At 39.5% G+C, this 20,896-nt stretch overlaps 1 protein-coding gene across 1 annotated transcript; it reads left to right on the top strand.

Moving 5' to 3' along the window:
* The first annotated feature begins 10,394 nt into the window (after positions 1-10,394).
* Positions 10,395-10,997, top strand: LOC125495612 (uncharacterized). The gene has a single exon (XM_048640385.1). The coding sequence runs from the start codon at positions 10,395-10,397 to the stop codon at positions 10,995-10,997; it is 603 nt and encodes a 200-aa protein (XP_048496342.1).
* The last annotated feature ends 9,899 nt before the right edge of the window (positions 10,998-20,896 follow it).

The raw sequence follows: 20,896 nt of genomic DNA, 5'->3' as shown, positions 1-20,896 counted from the left end.
TTTGGGGTCCCACGAGCTGTGATTAGTGATGGAGGCTCCCATTTTCATGAACGACATTTAGACACCCTTTTGAAGAAATATGGAGTCTACCATCGTACTGGATTAGCATACCATCCTCAAACAAGTGGGCAAGTAGAGGTTTCAAACCGCGAAATTAAGTCCATTCTTGAGAAGGTAGTTGCAAGGTCTAGGAAGGATTGGAGCACGAAATTAGATGACACACTCTGGGCTTACAAACTGCATTCAAGACACCATTGGTACTTCACCGTATAGGCTTGTGTATGGAAAGCGTGCCACCTCCCCGTTGAATTAGAATATAAAGCTTTTTGGGCGATCAAGGAGCTTAATATGGATCAAAAGCTTGCAGGGGAGAAACGTCTTCTACAACTCAATGAGCTTGATGAGTTTCGGTTGCTAGCGTATGATAGTGCACGAGTATACAAGGAGAAAACCAAGAAGTGGCATGACAAAAAGATCCTCCCTCGGGAGTTCACGATTGGAGATAAGGTTTTACTCTATAACTCTAGGCTAAAAATCTTTCCTGGAAAGTTAAAGTCTAGATGGTCAGGCCCTTTCACAGTTACCAGAGTGAACATGTTCGGTTCTGTCGAGAATTATGAACGAAAAAGGTGAAAGTTTCAAGGTGAATGGTCAACGTCTGAAGTTGTACTATGAAGGCGCTCCTGTGGGTCTAGTTGAGGTACTCTACCTCCAAACACCTACCTCTACTAGTCATTGAAAAGAGGTAAACGGTCGTGCGGGACCTGCATAAACCAGCGCTATTCGGGAGGCAACCCGAATCTCTAACTCTTCTTTTTCCTTTTACTCTTCATTTTCTAAACAAAAGAAAAGAACAAAAATTTGCATATTGAATTACTTGAATTCAATTTATTTTTATTTTGTGTGTTTTTGAATTCACTTGAATTCGTTTTATTAATTTTTAGTTTAGTTAGTTTCTTTCGTAGTTTTCTTTTAGTTTTGAATTCATCTTCATTTTTTTTTTTATTAGACTAACCATGCTAACAAGTGTTGTTTAGTGGTTTTGGTGTGCTAATTTTGACCCTAGGTGAAAGCACGAGCTCAAACATGCACCCGCGGGATTTACATGCTTTACATTGACAATTACTGCTCACCCGCGGGATTTAGCCCGCGCCCGCGGGAATTCGGCACCACTCTCACCCATTTTCCTCCAGCCCGCGGGGTATAGTCCGCCCCCGCGGGCAGCCACGACCCCTATCACACAACCTTCTGCCAGCCCGCGGGGTCGAGCCTGCGCCCGCGGGGTCCTCTCGCCTCTCACAGCTCCCCGCGCCCCCACTCCATATCCCGCGCCCGCAACCAAAATTTCCCCCACATCACCAATCTTTTGTCCGCCCGCGGGGTCGAGCCTGCTCCCGCAGGTTTTCGAGCTGCACTAACACCAGCCGAACAACACCAAAACAAAAAAAAAACAATCCCCACCCTCAAACACTCTCCCCACCCCTCTCGACCTCTCTCACCAGCCTCCTCTACCGACGACCGGCGAGAGTCCGACCACCCCCGACCCGCCGGTGCAGCGACGCACCCTTCTCGACCCTCAAAACTCTCACGCACCCCTCTCGCCCATCCCGACCACGCACCCTCGCCCTCACCCTCCCTCATCTACCGACGATCGCCGGCACAACGACCATCCCCGACGACCGCCGGCGAAGCGACTCTACCTTCCCCCCACAAAGCCACCTCCCCCCTTTTTCCATTCACATAATCTTCAAACCCTAACCTTTCTCATTGAATTGGGGTTTCTTCTTGAATGTGCTTTGCAATTTCAATTGGGACTCTTGGACACATACTTGGATTTCCTCAATCAAGTCCCCTACATCAATCAATCGTGTACTTCACGTGGTAGTATGTTTTCGATTTGTTCACTTTCATTCCGAATTCTGAACACTTATTGTTTGTGCCTACTACTCATTATTGATACTTGGTTGCTATTCAAGTTGTTTATTGTTGATCAATCTTGATTGGTGTTTCAATCGTGTTGAATTTCTAATTGCAATTGACAGTATTTTGGGTCCCTTGGTGGCGACATTTAGTTGAGATTAGATTGATGGGTATTACATTGGTTGTGTGGTGATTCTTGTGAAGTTGTTGTGATTGTTTTGTGGTGATTGTTCTTGGTTGTGTGCTCAAAAGCGTCATGAGATCATCCGCGAGGGTCTTGTCTAAGCCTAAACCCATCTACAATCCCAATGAGCACTCACGAAAAATACAAAAAAAAAACCCCTCCAAACCACCTTCAAAGACTTCCACAACTTCAAAATCCAAAGCACCTAAAGCCACCACTTCTAAATCCACCACTTCCAAAGCCACTACATCCACTTCAACCCCTCAACCCCCTCCACCTTCACCCTCCCTCTCACCCTCCACTTCCCAAATGCGCCTTGCTACACTCCAAAAGCGCACCATCGCCCCCACCCTCTATTTCTCTCTGAATGCCGTGACTAAGATAGGTTTTGATTGGGCTTTTGAGTACATTGAGCAGACACATCATTGGGGTCGAGTATTCCGATTGAACGAGCGGATTTGTCCTGAGCTCGTAGTTGAATTTCTGGATTCCCTTGCAGTGGGAACGTCGAAAGGTGATGTAGTATTCACCCTTGAGGGTACCGAGCATATCATGTCTTAGGATGAGATAAATATTCTGTTTGGTTGGCCTACAGGGGGGCATGTCGGTCCATCTACCTTCATGAAATTACAAGATGGCTCAAGTTGTGATAATTTTGATCCCATCTCCTTTTGGAAGAAGATTACTGGGCGTTCTGATTGGGCATCGGGTTCTAGCAAGTCCTCATCTATTGGTTGTCCTGCTCTCCGCCTGCTTCACGCTTTATACTTCAACTTTTCCGTCCCAAAATCGGAATCAGGGCAAGTAACTCTACAAGATTTGAACTTCTGTGGTTTCTTTCTATGTCTCCCGCGATTGTGCACGGAAAAGTGAACTTTGCAAAATTCCTTATGGGTGGATTTCTTTGGGAGCGGGATGTTAAAAAAGGTGATATCTCCATGGGTGGGTTTGTTTCTTTGTTTGCTCTGGATAGAGGCATCGATTTAGCCTCAAAAGTGACTTCTGCCTCCACCAACCTCCTTAACACCACCTCTATGGATCGTTATGGATGGCTCGTCCACCACGCTAAGAACAGGTATATATGGTTCGTTAAGCCTTGTCATTCCACAGAAAAGCGAATCATCTATGATATTCTCCCTAGTGCTCATCCTCAGGATTCTAGTATTTGGTTATGGGATCCCCGTGCAATCTCTGAAACTATAGAGGTAGGCGAGAAAGTTCAGGGGACATTCCCGTGCCCTCAGTGTGTTGCATTATCAGCCCCAGCAGCTGTCGTCTCTCCCACACTCGCAGCACCCGCACCTCTAGTCTCCGAGGACCCCTCGTCCAGCACTACTGTGTCTCCTGAGACCATGGAAGCCCGCTTCAGTCGCTTCATGAGTTCTTTTGCATTATTTCAGACGATGATGTTATCTCGCCTCGAGACTGTTGAGCGCATGTGGGCCTTCTGCCGAGGTCCGTGATCTACGTCGGCCGCTAGACGCTTCGCCTCATCGCTTCTAGTCGTCGCACTACTCCTGAGCCATCCTCGATGGACGAAGCTCCCGTTGCGTGAGCTTTTTTTTTTTTCCTTACTTTTTAACCAGTGAGACATGTGCTGTATTTAGCTTGGGGGAGGGATATTCTATCCTTTATTGCTTTCTAGTGTAGTTTTTATTGCTTTGTAGTTGTTACACGCTTTTGCCTGTTCATTAGGAATAGGATTTTACGTGTAACCAAAAAAAATGTACTGCTTTCTTAGTTGCATCATAGTTGTTTTAGCTAGCTCATTTCATTCTATAGTTTTCATCTATGGGACTATTGTTGGCACACCTTCGAGAACTTTGTGGATATCTCTACTACAGCTCTTCAGCTTTGTTGTACAGTGGTTTCATGATTCTTCATAGCATAATTGTGATACGATTGATTGGCTTGGTAAGACTGTTTGATCTCTCTGGCTGGCTTTAACTTTACTGTGCAGACAAAATTGACCCATGTGAGCTTCTGTGCCTAATTAACTGATGAATCTGTGTTAGTTATGTTCTTTCATGAGTGATTAGTTCCTCAGTTGATGTATTGATCTTGATTTTGACCTGGTACTGCTTGATACTTGATTGTGTACACTATTTGATATGATTAAGGCGTTCATTTCATGATTTTAGCTCCAGAGTTCTACTTGTTACATATTTCCCGTCTCTAGCCCCGCTGAGCTTTCTGACCTTGCTTGCTACTTTCACCCATATTACAACCCTTAACCTCATTTGATTATTGTTAGTTTTGGTCATACTGTATTACATGGATGTAGTTAATGCGTGGTTTTGTTGAAGGAAAGTGTTATTAATGAGCTTTATCATCGAATTCGAATGTGGTTCAAAGAGATTTTGGCAATATAAAAAAGAATGAAGAAAAAGAAATGAAAGAACAAAGAAAGTGAACATATTTTGAAAGAAAAGTGAAAAGGTTATATATGGGTTACTATGCATGAAAGATATTGTGGCGATATTTTGGTAATGATGGTGTTATATGAAGTTGTGAATGACCTTGTTGGCCGTTTTACATTGATATTTGCTCCCCTTCTTGGTTTTCCACCACATTTCCCAAAATATGATCCATACCCTTAACCCTAGTTAACCCTTGAAAGTCCTCTTGATCTTTGTGTGTTGCATTTTTCGTGTTGAAGTGAGTCAAAAGGTCAAAGTTAAAGAGTATTGCTTCTTCTGAGTTGATATATATAGGTTGAGATCGTTGAGTGTCATTGATTTTCGCCCTAAACACAAGAGGTATTAGTTATCTATAGTGAGGTCTGTCAATTTTGTTAAGTCCAGCTTGGGGGAAAGGGTTTGTGGTAAGATTTTGAGTTGATTGGTCACATGACGTGCTATGCGGCTTTGTTTCAGATACTCGATGCTTGGTTCATGTAGATTGATATCTCTCGTGTTTTGGATTGTGTGCTTGACCCTGTTTTGGTCCCATATTGTAGGTTATCATTTTCTTCCCGTGTCTATTGTTTGATTGCTTGAGGACAATTGGGGGAGTTTGATGAGTCATATTAATATAGGTAGTTCATGATGCATTTAGGTTGCATTTTAGGATCATTTAGTTGCATTCTTAGCCAATAATTGCATATAGTTACTTAAGTTGAGAAGATATTACTCTTGTGTTGTTTTCGGTGTTTTTGATAGTTTTCAGGTATTGAGAACACAATTGGAGTATTATTGGACAAGCTTAAGCATGAGAAGCATCTAGGAAGGAGCTAAGTCAAATGAGAAGTCCAAAGGGCATCTTCGAGTCGATTGCAACCAAACATAGCGGAAACATATTAAAAGAAGTATGGAAATTGAGTCATGTGCACTCTTTTGATCATAACTCATTATCCAGAGATCGGAATTTAGTGATTCCAGTGGGGTTGGAAACTAGACTTGAAGAGCTTTCCAACGGTATATTCACGCCCATACGACTTTAGTTTGCGAGATATGGTCTTTCAAGTTGACGCTGTTTTGCAGCCGAAAACCCGCGCCGCGGGTTATTCCGTGTTTTAGTCGAATAAGGCTTTATCTTTTGACGAATTAGACTCTATTTTTTCTAGTTGTTTTAGGAAATAGAAAGGTAAAGACTCAAGGGAATATTATTATTTCCTATCTTATTTTCTATTTTTTTTTTCCATCATTAATTCATTAAAGATTAGAACGCTCTTTTCTCTCAATTAGTGAAGAACCCTAGTTTTGCTTTTTCCCCAATTACATTGAATTTTCAATAGAAGCTTTGATTTTTGCAAGATTGGTTCTACAATTGGTATTATTTCTTTTCTCTTCTTATTCCTATTCAATCCTTTATTATTAATTCATGTTTGCTTATTTAATTATGAATATGTTTCCCCAATTATGATTGAGTAGTCTATTTCTAGGGTTTAGGGGGATCCATGATCAATTAGGAAGGGATGTTTATTAAAGTATTGATTTTTATTGATGCATGTTGATTCCTATTGAATGTTTTTATGTCTATTCAATCCAATTTGGCCAGATTTGATTGTTATAGTGTTGCAATATTAGGTTATGCGCCGAGAGGTATAAACTTGATATTAAGGCTAGTTTCAATAGGTAGAGTTGGTATTAATAAATTGCGAGAGCCTGTTAATACGTTCTATGTTGATTTAGACTTGAGAGAGCGAATAACCTATTTAACTGCATTATTAATTGTTGATTTTTGTGTTTATCCCGAAATATTGATCATTGGTGAACCTATGCCCTAGACTTCTTATTATTGATAATTCTTGATAGTTATAGTCTAGTTTAGTATAATAATTCTCACAAACACTCGTTCTTATACTCTAGATTTGACTGACAATTAGGAAAAGAACACTGTTTCTCTGTGGATTCGACCCTACTTCCCTGACTACTATTTGTTAAAGGACTTTAGGATTACTTTTGATAAGGTGATACGACTTTAGCCTGTCAAAATTTGACTGCCCACCGTGGGGCGTAACCAGACAACCTACTGTTCAAAATCCATCAAATGGGAGAAACACCTAACCTCGAGGAAATGCAGAGTCAATATGAACAAATGAGAGCAGAAATGCTCGAAATGAAGCAAGCTAATTAGCGGCTAGCTACCGACTTCACGACATCGCAGGAAAGAATCCAGAAATTGCAAGAGGAGTTAGCATCATCCAGAGCTTCGAAGGTCCGACGTCGCGCTAATTTGAACGACATCCCCTACATGAGGGACTTCTCTAAGTCAGACGAATAAGAGCCTAAAAATGACGAAGATCCTGAGGGCGAAGAGCCATTGAATAATGAAGAGAACAATCAAAGCGAAGGAGAAGCAAATCTTATGGCAAAGTGCATGGTCCAAATCGAAAAGCAGAATAGGCGCTTAATGAAGCTCATGTCGTAACTCCTTGGGGCCCCCACGCCAAGCATCGTGGAGCATCCGGACGGTTATGCGGAATCGACGTTCATAGAAAAGATCGTGAAAGCTGTGCTCCCCAAAAAGCTCAACTTGCCTACCCTCGCTGCTAATTACGACGGTACGACTGATACAGGCGAGCATGTCGCCCAGTACAAGCAGCGGATGTGGCAAGCGTCAATTCCTTGGCATTTGGTAGAAGCCTGTATGTGCAAGTCCTTTGAAGCCACGCTGACCAGCCCCGCTCTCAAATGGCTTGGATCCCTCAAGCCAGGAAGCATCGGCAATTTTTCCACCCTAGACAACAAGTTCTATGAGAAGTTTGAAGGCAGTCGTAGCCTGGAGAAGCAGACGAGCGATCTATATGGCGTCGTCCAAGGACCTAAAGAATCTGTCCGCGATTATTATAATCGCTTTAATAAAGAAATGATTAGCATTAAAGATCTTGACACTAAGACTGTTATTCAATGTTTCAGGAAAGGACTAATTCTGCGATCAAAACTATACAACCGTCTGACGAAGTACCCGTGCCAAACGTTCGAGGAAGTCAAGTCACGAGCGTTGGCCCAAATGAGACTGGAAGAAGACGATGCCATACTCAACACCATATCAACGCGTCGTGAACCGGAAACCACCAGCGACCGAAAGGCTTTTGTCCCCAAAAAGAATAATTGGCGAAACCACCCGTATGGTCGCTCAAATCAGGTAAACAATGTTACTGACGTCGTCGAAAATGCAGGTAATGACGCAAGGACGGAGTCGTCAACCTTCCCAGATCTAGACTCCTATGGATTCTCCGTCGATGTCGTAGGCGTCGTAAATGCCTTGACCAAAATCGGAGCTGCCGTCCGTTGGCCATAGAAGAGTGACCGACCGGAGGCGCAAAAAGATCAGACAAGGTGGTGCGAGTTTCATCATGATCATGGCCATAAGACTAAGGAGTGCAGTGCATTGCGACGTGAGGTCGCGTTCATGCTTAATAAAGGGCATCTCAAAGACCTCTTAAGCGACAAAGGAAAAGCATCCTTCGAGAAGAATCCTGCGCGGTCCATCCCTCCTGTGTACCCCACTTATGTAAAGGTAATTAATGTTATTTATGGTGGGTCTGATGTATGTGGACTAACGTGCTCCGCAGCCAAAAGGCTAGCAAGAGAGGGCACCCCCTCGTCCGCCGTTTTTAAATCTTGTAGGTCAGCAGAAGAACGCAAGCTGGAAGCGATGGCAATAACCTTTGATGACGACGACGTCTGCGACGTAGAACATCATGATGGACTAGTCATATCCTTGCAGTCAGTAATTGCTTGTTGAAGCGAGTGCTAGTCGATGGGGGCAGCTCAGCCAATATCATATTCAAAAGTGTCCTCGAAGGTATGGGATTGTGTGATAAAGATATTACTAAAAAATCTACTGTTTTAGTTGGATTCAGTGGAGAAGCCCAACACACTTTCGGAGAGATCACGTTGCCAACGTTAGCCAAAGGTGTCAACTTGCCAACCAGATTCAACGTCGTGGACTGCCCGTCGGCATACAACATCATCCTTGGCACCCCGTGGATACCTAAGATGAAGTCCGTCCCGTCGACTTATCATCAGACGCTGAAATTCCCAACAAAGTGGGGGGTGCAAGAAATAAAGGGCGAGTAGAAATCCGCAAGAGAATGCTACATCTCGTCGCTCATGCCACCGAAAGCGGCCATCTAGCAATTAAAGGATGGATCAGCACCCGACGCGCCCAGTGAGCAGGACGTGGATGAAGTGATGCTCGATCCGTCCATCCCCGATCGTGCCGTTCGAATCCGAACGACGTTGTCGCAAGAAATACGAGGTCAGTTAGTCAATTTTCTAAAAACTAATCAAGATTGTTTGTTGGTCCCATGAGGATATGACAGGAATCAGTCCCGATGTCATAACACATAAACTCAACGTGGACCCCGAGCACAAGCCTGTAAAGCAAAAAAGACGCAAATTCGCACCTAAAGGAATCAAATCATCAATGACGAGGTCAAAAGCTGATCGACACTGGAAAATTCGCGAGGTAAAATATCCAGATTGGCTAGCAAACGTCGTGGTCGTGAGCAAGAAGAACGAAAAAATAGAGAGTCTGCATCGACTTCACGGACTTGAATAAAGCGTGTCCCAAGGATCTGTTCCCTCTCCCTCATATAGACGCAATGGTCGACGCGACGGCAGGCCACAAGCTCTTGACGTTCATGGACGCATACTCTGGATACAACCAAATATCGATGCACCCGGACGATCAAGAAAAAATCGCGTTCGTCACTGACAAAGGTATATATTGTTATAAGGTTATGGCTTTTGGTTTGAAAAATGCAGGTGCCACCTATCAACGATTGGTAAACCAAATGTTCAAAGACCAATTGGGCGACACCATGGAAGTATATATAGAGATATGCTCGTCAAATCCAAGCAAGCAGGCGATCACGTCCAACACTTGTCGGAGGCTTTCGACGTCCTGCAAGGTATGCATGAAATTAAATCCCACTAAATGTACATTTGGAGTGTCTGCAGGAAAGTTCCTAGGATATGTTGTTACGCAACGAGGGATTGAAGCTAGCCCGGACCAAATAAAAGCTCTTATCAACATCCAATCTCCGAGGAACCTCAAAGAGGTGCATAAATTGATCGGTCGTGTAGCCGCACTGAACCGTTTTATCTCCAGATCGTCCAAAAAATGTCATCTATTCTATGACGTCCTGAGGAAGAATAAGGGCTTTGACTGGTCGCAACAACACGAAGACGCGCTGCAAGAACTCAAGAGATACTTGGCGTCACCACCGTTGTTATCTAAGCCAAGTGACGGAGAGACGCTGCAACTTTATCTTGCGGTGAGTAATGTGTCCGTCAGTGCCGTCCTGACACGAGAAGCAGAAAGTCAGCAGCTCCCAATCTATTACGTCAGTAAGTCTCTGTTAGATGCGGAGACCAGGTATTCCTCATTGGAAAAACTCATTTTAGCCATAGTTGTAGCTGTTAAAAAACTTAGGCACTACTTTGAGGCGCAGACCATTATCGTTCTGACTAAGTATCCTGTCAAGTCTGTCTTGTGACACCCCGAATTAACAGGACACATGAGTAAGTGGGCGATAGCACTCAGTGCGTACGACATCTAGTTCCGTCCGAGAACAGCTATTAAGTCACAAGCTTTGGCAGATTTTGTGGCAGACTTTACCCCAGAATTAGAAAAGCTTGCAGACGATGAAGTCGCAAAAATTAACCAAGTAAATGATGAACCTTATGTATTGTTTGTTGATGGGTCTTCCAATTTTCGTGGTGTAGATCTTGGTATTGTGCTAAAGTCGCCACAAGGGGGCAAGGTAGTACAAGGCCTTTGCTGTGAATTTAGAGCGACGAACAACGAAGCCGAGTACGAAGCGCTCATAGCAGGAATGACGTTAGCAGAAGATATGGGAGCTAAAGCGTTAAAAGTCTTCAGCGACTCATTACTGATAGTTAGCCAAATTAAAGGCAAATTCGCGGCAAAATACTTTAAAATGGCCATGTACTTAGAAATAGCTCAGCGTAAGAGTAAAGTGTTTGACCCGTTTGACATTTTGCAGATACCAAGGGACCAGAATGCGCAGGCGGATGCGTTGGCCAATCTCGGATCCTATTTAAGGGACATTTCGTTTACTTCTGTCCCTATAGTTCATCTGGCAAATTCCGCAGTCGCTAAGAATGTTGAAGACACCATCGCAGCAACGACCGAACAACCTCAAGACACACAAAAGGTCGTTGGTAGTATCGGTAACCACGTGGCTACGAGTGACCCTGACGTTGAGGAGGTAAGTGTCAGTTGGACAAAACCGCTTTATGATTATCTTGCTAACGACGTGCTTCTAGCAAACAAGGCAGAGGCGCGCAAGATTCGGTTCAAAGCGTCTACCTACATGCTCATCCAAGGAGTACTATTCAAGAAATCTGCTGCAGGGTCCCTATCTGCGTTGTTTGGAAAAAGATCAGTGGGAACAAGTCTTGGAGGACATGCATGAAAGGACATGTGGAAATCACTCAAGAGGGCGTAGTTTGTCTAATAGAGCGTTGCGCATGGGATACTATTGGCCCTCAATGAAGAAAGACGCGATAAGGTATGTGGCTATGTGCGATAGTTGTCAACGACACGCAGGTATGACGCATAAACCTTGCGAAATTTTGCACCCTACTTTAACACCTTGGCCTTTCATGAAATGGAGCATGGACATAGTTGGCAAGTTACCTCCAGGCCCAGGCCAGAAGGTCTTTATGTTGGCACTAACCGATTACTTTTAAAAGTGGATAGAAGCAGGTTCTTTCCAACAGGTACGTGACAACGAAGTAATTTCTTTTATATATACTAACATTATCTGCAGGTTTGGTGTCCCGTCCGAAATAATATGTGACAATGGGTCGTAGTTTATTAGCAACGAGACAAAACTTTTATGTGACGAGTGGAACATAACATTGTGGATAAGCATCATTATTCTTAATGATTAAGAAAGCTTGTGGATAAGCATCATCATTCTTAATGGTTAAGAAAGCTTGTGGATAAGTATCATCATTCTTAATGGTTAAGAAAGCTTGTGGATAAGCATCATCATTCTTAATGGTTAAGAAAGCTTATGGATAAGCATCATCATTCTTAGTGGTTAAGAAAGCTTGTGGATAAGCATCATCATTCTTAATGGTTAAGAAAGCTTGTGGATAAGCATCATCATTCTTAATGGTAAAGAAAGGTCAAATAGGATAAGAACCATCATTCTTATTGGCAAATAAGGCTTTCGAAACCAATAGATAAGTGAGAAAGTCCTTGAGAGCCTTAAACATTAAGATTATGAAAATCGTTTGGAGATTGTTTTATCGGGTAGCGATGAACTTCCAGTTAAAGAGCCATTTGGGATTGAATCCGAGCTCAGAACCCAACCAAACTTGATATATGACATTATTGGGATGGCTTAAGGTGAAAATGGTCATTTATGCCCAAGAATTACGTGGCTTAATAATGTAAATTGCTTACATAGTAAAACCTGGCCAGCTTAAATTACAGCTCAAACCTATCCTCAAAGAAAGCTGCTTAGCAGCTACTTAAGTGTCGATCTCTAAAATAAATTTTTATGCATGAAAGCCAACACCTTAGGCTAACACCTCAAGCAAGAATCACCTAAAAACTTCAAGAAACCGACCTTGCCCAGAAGAGGTTTCCCTCCCCTGGGGGTACCGCCAGAACAGACTATAAAAGCCTGTTATGGATTTTCATCTCTTTTCTCTTATTTCTTCCTCTTGGACACCCATTTTTCCTTACATATAACTCTTCTAGACATCCATACAAAGTAGTTCAAGCTTTGGTTCCAATCTTTAGACCTTAAACTCATATAGAAAACCTTGCTGAAAGATCACATAAGTTGCTGTAAGTTCAACAGTTTACACCCCTTGTATTTAAGCTTAGTTTTTCATATCTATAACCTTGTTGAAACTAATCTTTAGCATTTTATACATTCAGGGGAAGCTTTAGGAGTAGTTAAACAATTGGATTAAGGAGTTTCGTGGCTTTAAGCATCCTTAGTTAAGGTACAAACTTAGTTTGGTTTTACCCTAGAGATTTCCATACCTATAGTTAGGTGATTGTTTCTTTCTAGTGTAAAGCATGTCTATGAAATGACTTAACTTATGATGTGTATTTTATTATGTGTATATTGAGTATATTACATGAGTATAACATGCTAAGGTTCATTAGAGATGTTTCATTTGACCTAAACAACACTTATACACTAAGTCATTACGATTATGATTCTTAATGGAATGTGTTTAGTACATGGACTTGTGGAGTAATTATGAGATTAAGGTGGAGTTGTTATATTATTGTTGTTGTTGAGTTGTTGTGGTGGTTGTGGTGAAGTTGTTGTGGAGTTGCTATTGTTGTTGTTGCTCTGTTGTAGTAGTGTTGTTGGGTTATTGTTGTTCTGTCATTGTGGTTGTGGTGGAGTTGCTGTGAAGCTGTTGCCTATTGTTGTAGTTGTATCGTTCTTATTGGATAGTCATTGTTAATGATGCGAGGGAAGTCCTAATCTTAGAATTGGGAAACTATTATAATTATTGTAGTTGGAGTTGATATGTATGAAGTCGAGTTATGAGTTATGGGAATGACTTCATTAATTTCTATTTGCGGGATTCAGTTTTATTAGCATAATGGTTGCGTTAGAAGAAGATAATTAGAATAGTTAAGATTGGTTGTTGATTATTGTTATTGTTATGAGGTGATTATTGGAGGATGATTTTGGAATGGAGTATCATTCGGAATTATGAAGGAGATTATAATGTTGGAATTGATAAATTGGTTAAGGATTTGAGTGCAACATAGAAATTAGTTTATTGAGGTTTATTTACGAGTCGAGCTAGCTTTATATTCTCAATATAATTGATGGTAGCACAATTAGGTGCTTGATTTAGGTACAGTTGTGAGTTATGTTTAGTTTGTTTAGTTATATAATTTGGAATTATGATTATGAATTGGGATGCAAGTCGATGTAGCTAATATCATCGAAGTTATAGATATTAATTAAGGATTAAGGAAAATAAATGTTAAAGGTTATAATTTGTGAATTGGGAATTAGTTTAAGTTTGGTTATTGATTATTGATGTTATCGTGAGATGGTTGTTGGAGAATGGCTATGTAGACGTATATAATTCAAGATGATATGGGAAATCAAGTTATGATGCTTGGAGGTTTCGTATAATTGTTATAGAGTTGAGGTAACCTTTCGGTTCAGCAAAATATATTTAAATGCTCCTGTGGGCGCTATATTGAATTTTGGATATCATATATCGTTTGTGGTAATGGCCATGATTATAGATACATCTTTGTGAGTTAGTTGTGAATTGCTATTGGATTGTTATAAAAGTATCACTTTGTTCAATTATCGAAATCGTTCGAAAATACTATATTTCTCAAAATATGATTTGGTATGATAATGAGGAAATGATTCAGATATGAGTTAAGACCAGATAAGGTCGAATATGGTGTTATGTTATGAGTATTAAGGATTCAAGTATGAATCATTATATATCTTATTTTATAAATATGAAAGTGAGGCATGAATAGGCACCCCGAGCTAGGGCGGGTAGAGTCCCTAGTTGTTGCCTTCCAGGAGGGGTGAATTCCTGGCGTTATAGGACATGTCCGGGTAAGTCATGCAAGCATAACAATAAAAGGCTGGGTGACGACCCTCAATAGTTTGTAGACAGCTGGTACTGCGTGGTACCCCTCTCCACTCGCGTTCATGCCAAACGATTTGATTTTGTGAAACTATAATAACTGAGTCGAATGTGATTATCAGTTATTATAACTCTGTGTTAGTTTTCAAAATACACCTAAACTTGTATTTTCTATTATGCAGTGTGTACTCAGCTTTGCTGATAGTGTTGTCATTTCTGTGGCCTGTCACTTGGTGGGTGGCAGAGTGAAATATTGTTGCAAGTTTGGTGTTGTGAGCTCTGGATTCTGAAGTGAAGCAAGATAAAGATGTCGTCGTATCTTATGGATTGAGTTTGTATCTTAGATAGTGTATTTGAGATTAGATATATATATTTCGTTGTATACAATATTTGGTAATATTAGTCGAGATATCAGTGTAATTGAAGTCTTATATAAAGGATTTTGTTTTCTAGGTTATGTTTCCGTTGCGAGTAAATGTTTAATTCGAGGCTTATTAAGCATTGATTGTGATTAGTGAATCTTAAGTGTATTTACCTAGCAGCTTGGGAAAACGGGCTGTTACAAATGGTATCAGAGCAACCCTGCGACCGTGCGCTTAGTTAGCCACATAGCGGGGGTAAAAGATCGTTGGGAATGTGTGTCTGTTACTTTGGTAATTAGAGTTCAAGTTTTGAGCTATAGAATAAGAATAAGAGTCTAGATTTGTGTAAATCTATTGGAATAAGATTATGGAATTCAAAGTTGTAATTTGAGGATATTTGAAATCTATTTGTTGGGTATATTGAGAACTTTTTCATATAAATTTAGTAAAGACTATCGGAGACTGTAGTGCTTGATATATGGACAAATAAGGTTGATCTATGAGTTTATGTTTTGAAGTTTCGAGGGCGAAACTTATTTTAAGGGTGGTAGTATGTAATAGCCTGTTTTTAAGAACCTTTATTTAAAAGCTAAAAGTGGATAAGATCATCATTCTTAATGGTTAAGAAAGCTTGTGGATAAGCATCATCATTCTTAATGGTTAAGAAAGCTTGTGGATAAGCATCATCATTCTTAATGGTTAAGAAAGCTTGTGGATAAGCATCATCATTCTTAATGGTTAAGAAAGCTTGTGGATAAGCATCATCATTCTTAATGGTTAAGAAAGCTTGTGGATAAGCATCATCATTCTTAATGGTTAAGAAAGCTTTGGAAAAGCATCATCATTCTTAGTGGTTAAGAAAGCTTGTGGATAAGCATCATCATTCTTAATGGTTAAGAAAGTTGTGGATAAGCATCATCATTCTTAATGGTTAAGAAAGGTCAAGAGATAAGAACCATCATTCTTATTGGAAATAAGCTTTGGAAACCAATAGATAAGTAGAAAGTCCTTGAGAGCCTTAAACATTAAGATAATGAAAATCGTTTGGAGATTGTTTTATCGGGTAGCGATGAACTTCCAGTTAAAGAGCCATTTGGGATTGAATCTGAGCTCAGAACCAAACCCAACTTGATATATGACATCTTGGGATGTCTTAAGGTTAAAATGGTCATTTATCCCAAGAATTACGTGGCTTAATAAGGTAAATTGCTTACATAGTAAAACCTGGCCAGCTGAAATTACAGCTCAGACCTATCCTCAAAGAAAGCTGCTTAGCAGCTACTTAAGTGTCGATCTCTCAAAGAACTTTTTATGCATGAAAGCCAACACCTTAGGCTAACACCTCAAGCAAGAATCACCAAAAACTCCAAGAAACCGACCTTGCCCAGAAGAGGTTTCCCTCCCTGGGGTACCCCAGAAAGACTATAAAACCTGTTCTGGATTTTCGTCTCTTTTCTCTTATTTCTTCCTCTTGGACACCCATTTTTCCTTACATATAACTCTTCTAGACATCCATACAAAGTAGTTCAAGCTTTGGTTCCAATCTTTAGACCTTAAACTCATATAGAAAACCTTGCTGAAAGATCACATAAGTTGCTGTAAGTTCAACAGTTTACACCCTTGTATTTAAGCTTAGTTTTTCATATCTATAAGCTTGTTGAAACTAATCTTTAGCATTTTATACATTAGGGGAAGCTGTAGGAGTAGTTAACCAAGTGGATTAAGGAATTTCGTGGCTTTAAGCATCCTTAGTTAAGGTACACACTTAGTTTGGTTTTACCCTAGAGATTTCCATACCTATAGTTAGGTGATTGTTTCTTTCTAGTGTAAAGCATGTCTATGAAATGAATTTACTTATGATGTGTATTTTATTATGTGTATATTGAGTATATTACATGAGTATAACATGCTAAGGTTCATTAGAGATGTTTCATTTGACCTAAACAACACTTATACACTAAGTCATTACGATTATGATTCTTAATGGAATGTGTTTAGTACATGGACTTGTGGAGTAATTATGATGATTAAGGTGGAGTTGTTATGTTATTGTTGTTGTTGAGTTGTTGTGGTGGTTGTGGTGAAGTTGTTGTGGAGTTGCTATTGTTGTTGTTGTCTGTTGTAGTAGTGTTGTTGGGTTATTGTTGTTCTGTCATTGTGGTTGTGGTGGAGTTGCTGTGAAGCTGTTGCCTATTGTTGTTGTTGTATCGTTCTTATTGGATAGTCGTTGTTGATGATGCGAGGGAAGTCCTAATCTTAGAATTGGGAAACTGTTATAATTATTGTAGTTGGAGTTGATATGTATGAAGTCGAGTTATGAGTTATGGGAATGACTTCATTAATTTCTATTTGCGGGATTCAGTTTTATTAGCATAATGGTTGCGTTAGAAGAAGATAATTAGAATAGTTAAGATTGGTTGTTGATTATTGTTATTGTTATGAGGTGATTATTGGAGGATGATTTTGGAATGGAGTATCATTCGGAATTATGAAGGAGATTATAATGTTGGAATTGATATATTGGTTAAGGATTTGAGTGCAACATAGAAATCAGTTTATTGAGGTTTATTTACGAGTCGAGCTAGCTTTATATTCTCAATATAATTGTTGGTAGCACAATTAGGTGCTTGATTTAGGTACAGTTGTGAGTTATGTTTAGTTTGTTTAGTTATATAATTTGGAATTATGATTATGAATTGGGATGCAAGTCGATGTAGCTAATATATCATCGAAGTTATAGATATTAATTAAGGATTAAGGAAATTAGAATGTTAAAGGTTGATAATTTGTGAATTGGGAATTAGTTTAAGTTTGGTTATTGATTATTGATGTTATCGTGAGATGGTTGTTGGAGAATGGCTATGTAGACGTATATAATTCAAGATGATATGGGAAATCAAGTTATGATGCTTGGAGGTTTCGTATAATTGTTATAGAGTTGAGGTAACCTTTGGGTTCAGCAAAATATATTTAAATGCTCCCGTGGGCGTTATATTGAATTTTGGATATCATATATCGTTTGTGGTAATGGCCATGATTATAGATACATCTTGTGAGTTAGTTGTGAATTGCTATTGGATTGTTATAAAAGTATCATTTTGTTCAATTATCGAAATCGTTCGAAAATACTATATTTCTCAAAATATGATTTGGTATGATAATGAGGAAATGATTCAGATATGAGTTAAGACCAGATAAGGTCGAATATGGTGTTATGTTATGAGTATTGAGGATTCAAGTATGAATCATTAAATATCTTATTTTATAAATATGAAAGTGAGGCATGAATAGGCACCCCGAGTTAGGGCGGGTAGAGTCCCTAGTTGTTGCCTTCCAGGAGGGGGGAATTCCTGGCGTTATAGGACATGTCCGGGTAAGTCTTGCAAGCATAACAATAAAAGGCTGGGTGACGACCCTCAAAGTTTGGAGACAGCTGGTACTTGCGTGGTACCCCTCTCCACTCGCGTTCATGCCGAACGATCTGATTTTCTGAAAATATATCAACTAAGTTGATGTGATTATCTGCTACTATAACTATGTGTTAGTTTTCAAAATACACCTAAACTTGTATTTTCTATTACACAGTGTGTACTCAGCTTTGCTGATAGTGTTGTCTTTTTGTGGCCTGTCACTTGGTGGGTGGCAGAGTCAAATATTGTTGCAGGTTTGGTGTTGTGAGCTCAGGATTCTGAAGTGAAGCAAGATAAAGATGTCGTCGTAGCTTATGGATTGAGTTTGTATTTTAGATAGTCAATTAAGGAATAGTTTTATTATTTCGTTGTATACAATATTTGGGAATATTAGTCGAGATATTAGTGTAATTGAAGTGTTATATAAAGGATTTTGTTTTGTGGGCCAATAACCCATAAGTCCAGGATCGTTTTCTAGGTTATGTTTCCGTTGCGAGTAAATGTTTAATTCGAGGCTTATTAAGCATTGATTGTGATTAGTGAATCTTAAGTGTATTTACCTAGCAGCTCGGGAAAACGGGCTGTTACAAATGGTATCAGAGCAACCCTGCGACCGTGCGCTTAGTTAGCCACATAGCGGGGGTAAAAGATCGTTGGGAATGTGTGTCTGTTACTTTGGTAATTAGAGTTCAAGTTTTGAGCTATAGAATAAGAATAAGATCTAGATTTGTGTAAATCTTTGGGAATAAGATTATGGAATTCAAAGTTGTAATTTGAGGATATTTGAAATCTATTTGTTGGGTATATTGAGAACTTTTTCATAGAAATTTAGTAAAGACTATCGGAGACTGTAGTGCTTGATATATGGACACTTAAGGTTGATCTATGAGTTTATGTTTTGAAGTTTTGAGGACGAAACTTATTTTAAGGGTGGTAGTATGTAATAGCCCTGTTTTTAAGAACCTTTATTTAAAAGCTAAAAGTGGATAAGATCATCATTCTTAATGGTTAAGAAAGCTTGTGGATAAGCATCATCATTCTTAATGGTTAAGAAAGCTTGTGGATAAGCATATCATTCTTAATGGTTAAGAAAGCTTGTGGATAAGCATCATCATTCTTAATGGTTAAGAAAGCTTGTGGATAAGCATCATCATTCTTAATGGTTAAGAAAGCTTGTGGATAAGTATCATCATTCTTAGTGGTTAAGAAAGCTTGTGGATAAGCATCATCATTTTTAATGGTTAAGAAAGCTTTGGATAAGCATCATCATCTTAGTGGTTAAGAAAGCTTGTGGATAAGCATCATCATTCTTAATGGTTAAGAAAGCTTGTGGATAAGCATATCTTCTTAATGGTTAAGAAAGGTCAAAGAGGATAAGAACCATCATTCTTATTGGCAAAAAGGCTTTGGAAACCAATAATTAAGTAGAAAGTCCTTGAGAGCCTTAAACATTAAGATTATGAAAATCGTTTGGAGATTGTTTTATCGGGTAGCGATGAACTTCAGTTAAAGAGCCATTTGGGATTGAATCCGAGCTCAGAACCAACAAACTTGATATATGACATTATGGGATGCTTAAGGTTAAAATGGTCATTTATCCCAAGAATTACGTGGCTTAATAAGGTAAATTGCTTACATAGTAAAACCTGGCCAGCTGAAATTACAGCTCAGACCTATCCTCAAAGAAAGCTGCTTAGCAGCTACTTAAGTGTCGATCTCTCAAAGAACTTTTTATGCATGAAGGCCAACACCTTAGGTTAACTGCTCAAGCAAGAATCACCAAAAACTCCAAGAAACCGACCTTGCCCAGAAGAGGTTTCCCTCCCCTGGGGGTACCGCCAGAACAGACTATAAAAGCCTGTTCTGGATTTTCGTCTCTTTTCTCTTATTTCTTCCTCTTGGAAACCCATTTTCCTTTACATATAACTCTTCTAGACATCCATACAAAGTAGTTAAGCTTTGGTTCCAATCTTTAGACCTTAAACTCATATAGAAAACCTTGCTGAAAGATCACATAAGTTGCTGTAAGTTCAACAGTTTACACCTCTTGTATTTAAGCTTAGTTTTTCATATCTATAAGCTTGTTGAAACTAATCTTTAGCATTTTATACATTCAGGGGAAGCTTTAGGAGTAGTTAACCAAGGGGATTAAGGAATTTCGTGGCTTTAAGCATCCTTAGTTAAGGTACACACTTAGTTTGGTTTTACCCTAGAGATTTCCATACCTATAGTTAGGTGATTGTTTCTTTCTAGTGTAAAGCATGTCTATGAAATGAATTTACTTATGATGTGTATTTTATTATGTGTATATTGAGTATATTACATGAGTATAACATGCTAAGGTTCATTAGAGATGTTTCATTTGACCTAAACAACACTTATACACTAAGTCATTACGATTATGATTCTTAATGGAATGTGTTTAGTACATGGACTTGTGGAGTAATTATGATGATTAAGGTGGAGTTGTTATGTTATTGTTGTTGTTGAGTTGTTGTGGTGGTTGTGGTGAAGTTGTTGTGGAGTTGCTATTGTTGTTGTTGTTGTTGTTGTATAGTGTTGTTGGGTTATTGTTGTTCTGTCATTGTGGTTGTGGTGGAGTTGCTGTGAAGCTGTTGCCTATTGTTGTTGTTGTATCGTTCTTATTGGATAGTCGTTGTTGATGATGCGAGGGAAGTCCTAATCTTAGAATTGGGAAACTGTTATAATTATTGTAGTTGGAGTTGATATGTATGAAGTCGAGTTATGAGTTATGGGAATGACTTCATTAATTTCTATTTGCGGGATTCAGTTTTATTAGCATAATGGGTTGCTTAGAAGAAGATAATTAGAATAGTTAAGATTGGTTGTTGATTATTGTTATTGTTATGAGGTGATTATTGGAGATGATTTTGGAATGGAGTATCATTCGGAATTATGAAGGAATTATAA

This window comes from Beta vulgaris, chromosome 3 (genome assembly GCF_026745355.1).
Source record: "Beta vulgaris subsp. vulgaris cultivar EL10 chromosome 3, EL10.2, whole genome shotgun sequence".
NCBI lineage: Eukaryota > Viridiplantae > Streptophyta > Magnoliopsida > Caryophyllales > Amaranthaceae > Beta > Beta vulgaris.
Note: the sequence above shows the minus strand (reverse complement) of the source record. Positions and strands in the feature narration are given on the sequence as shown.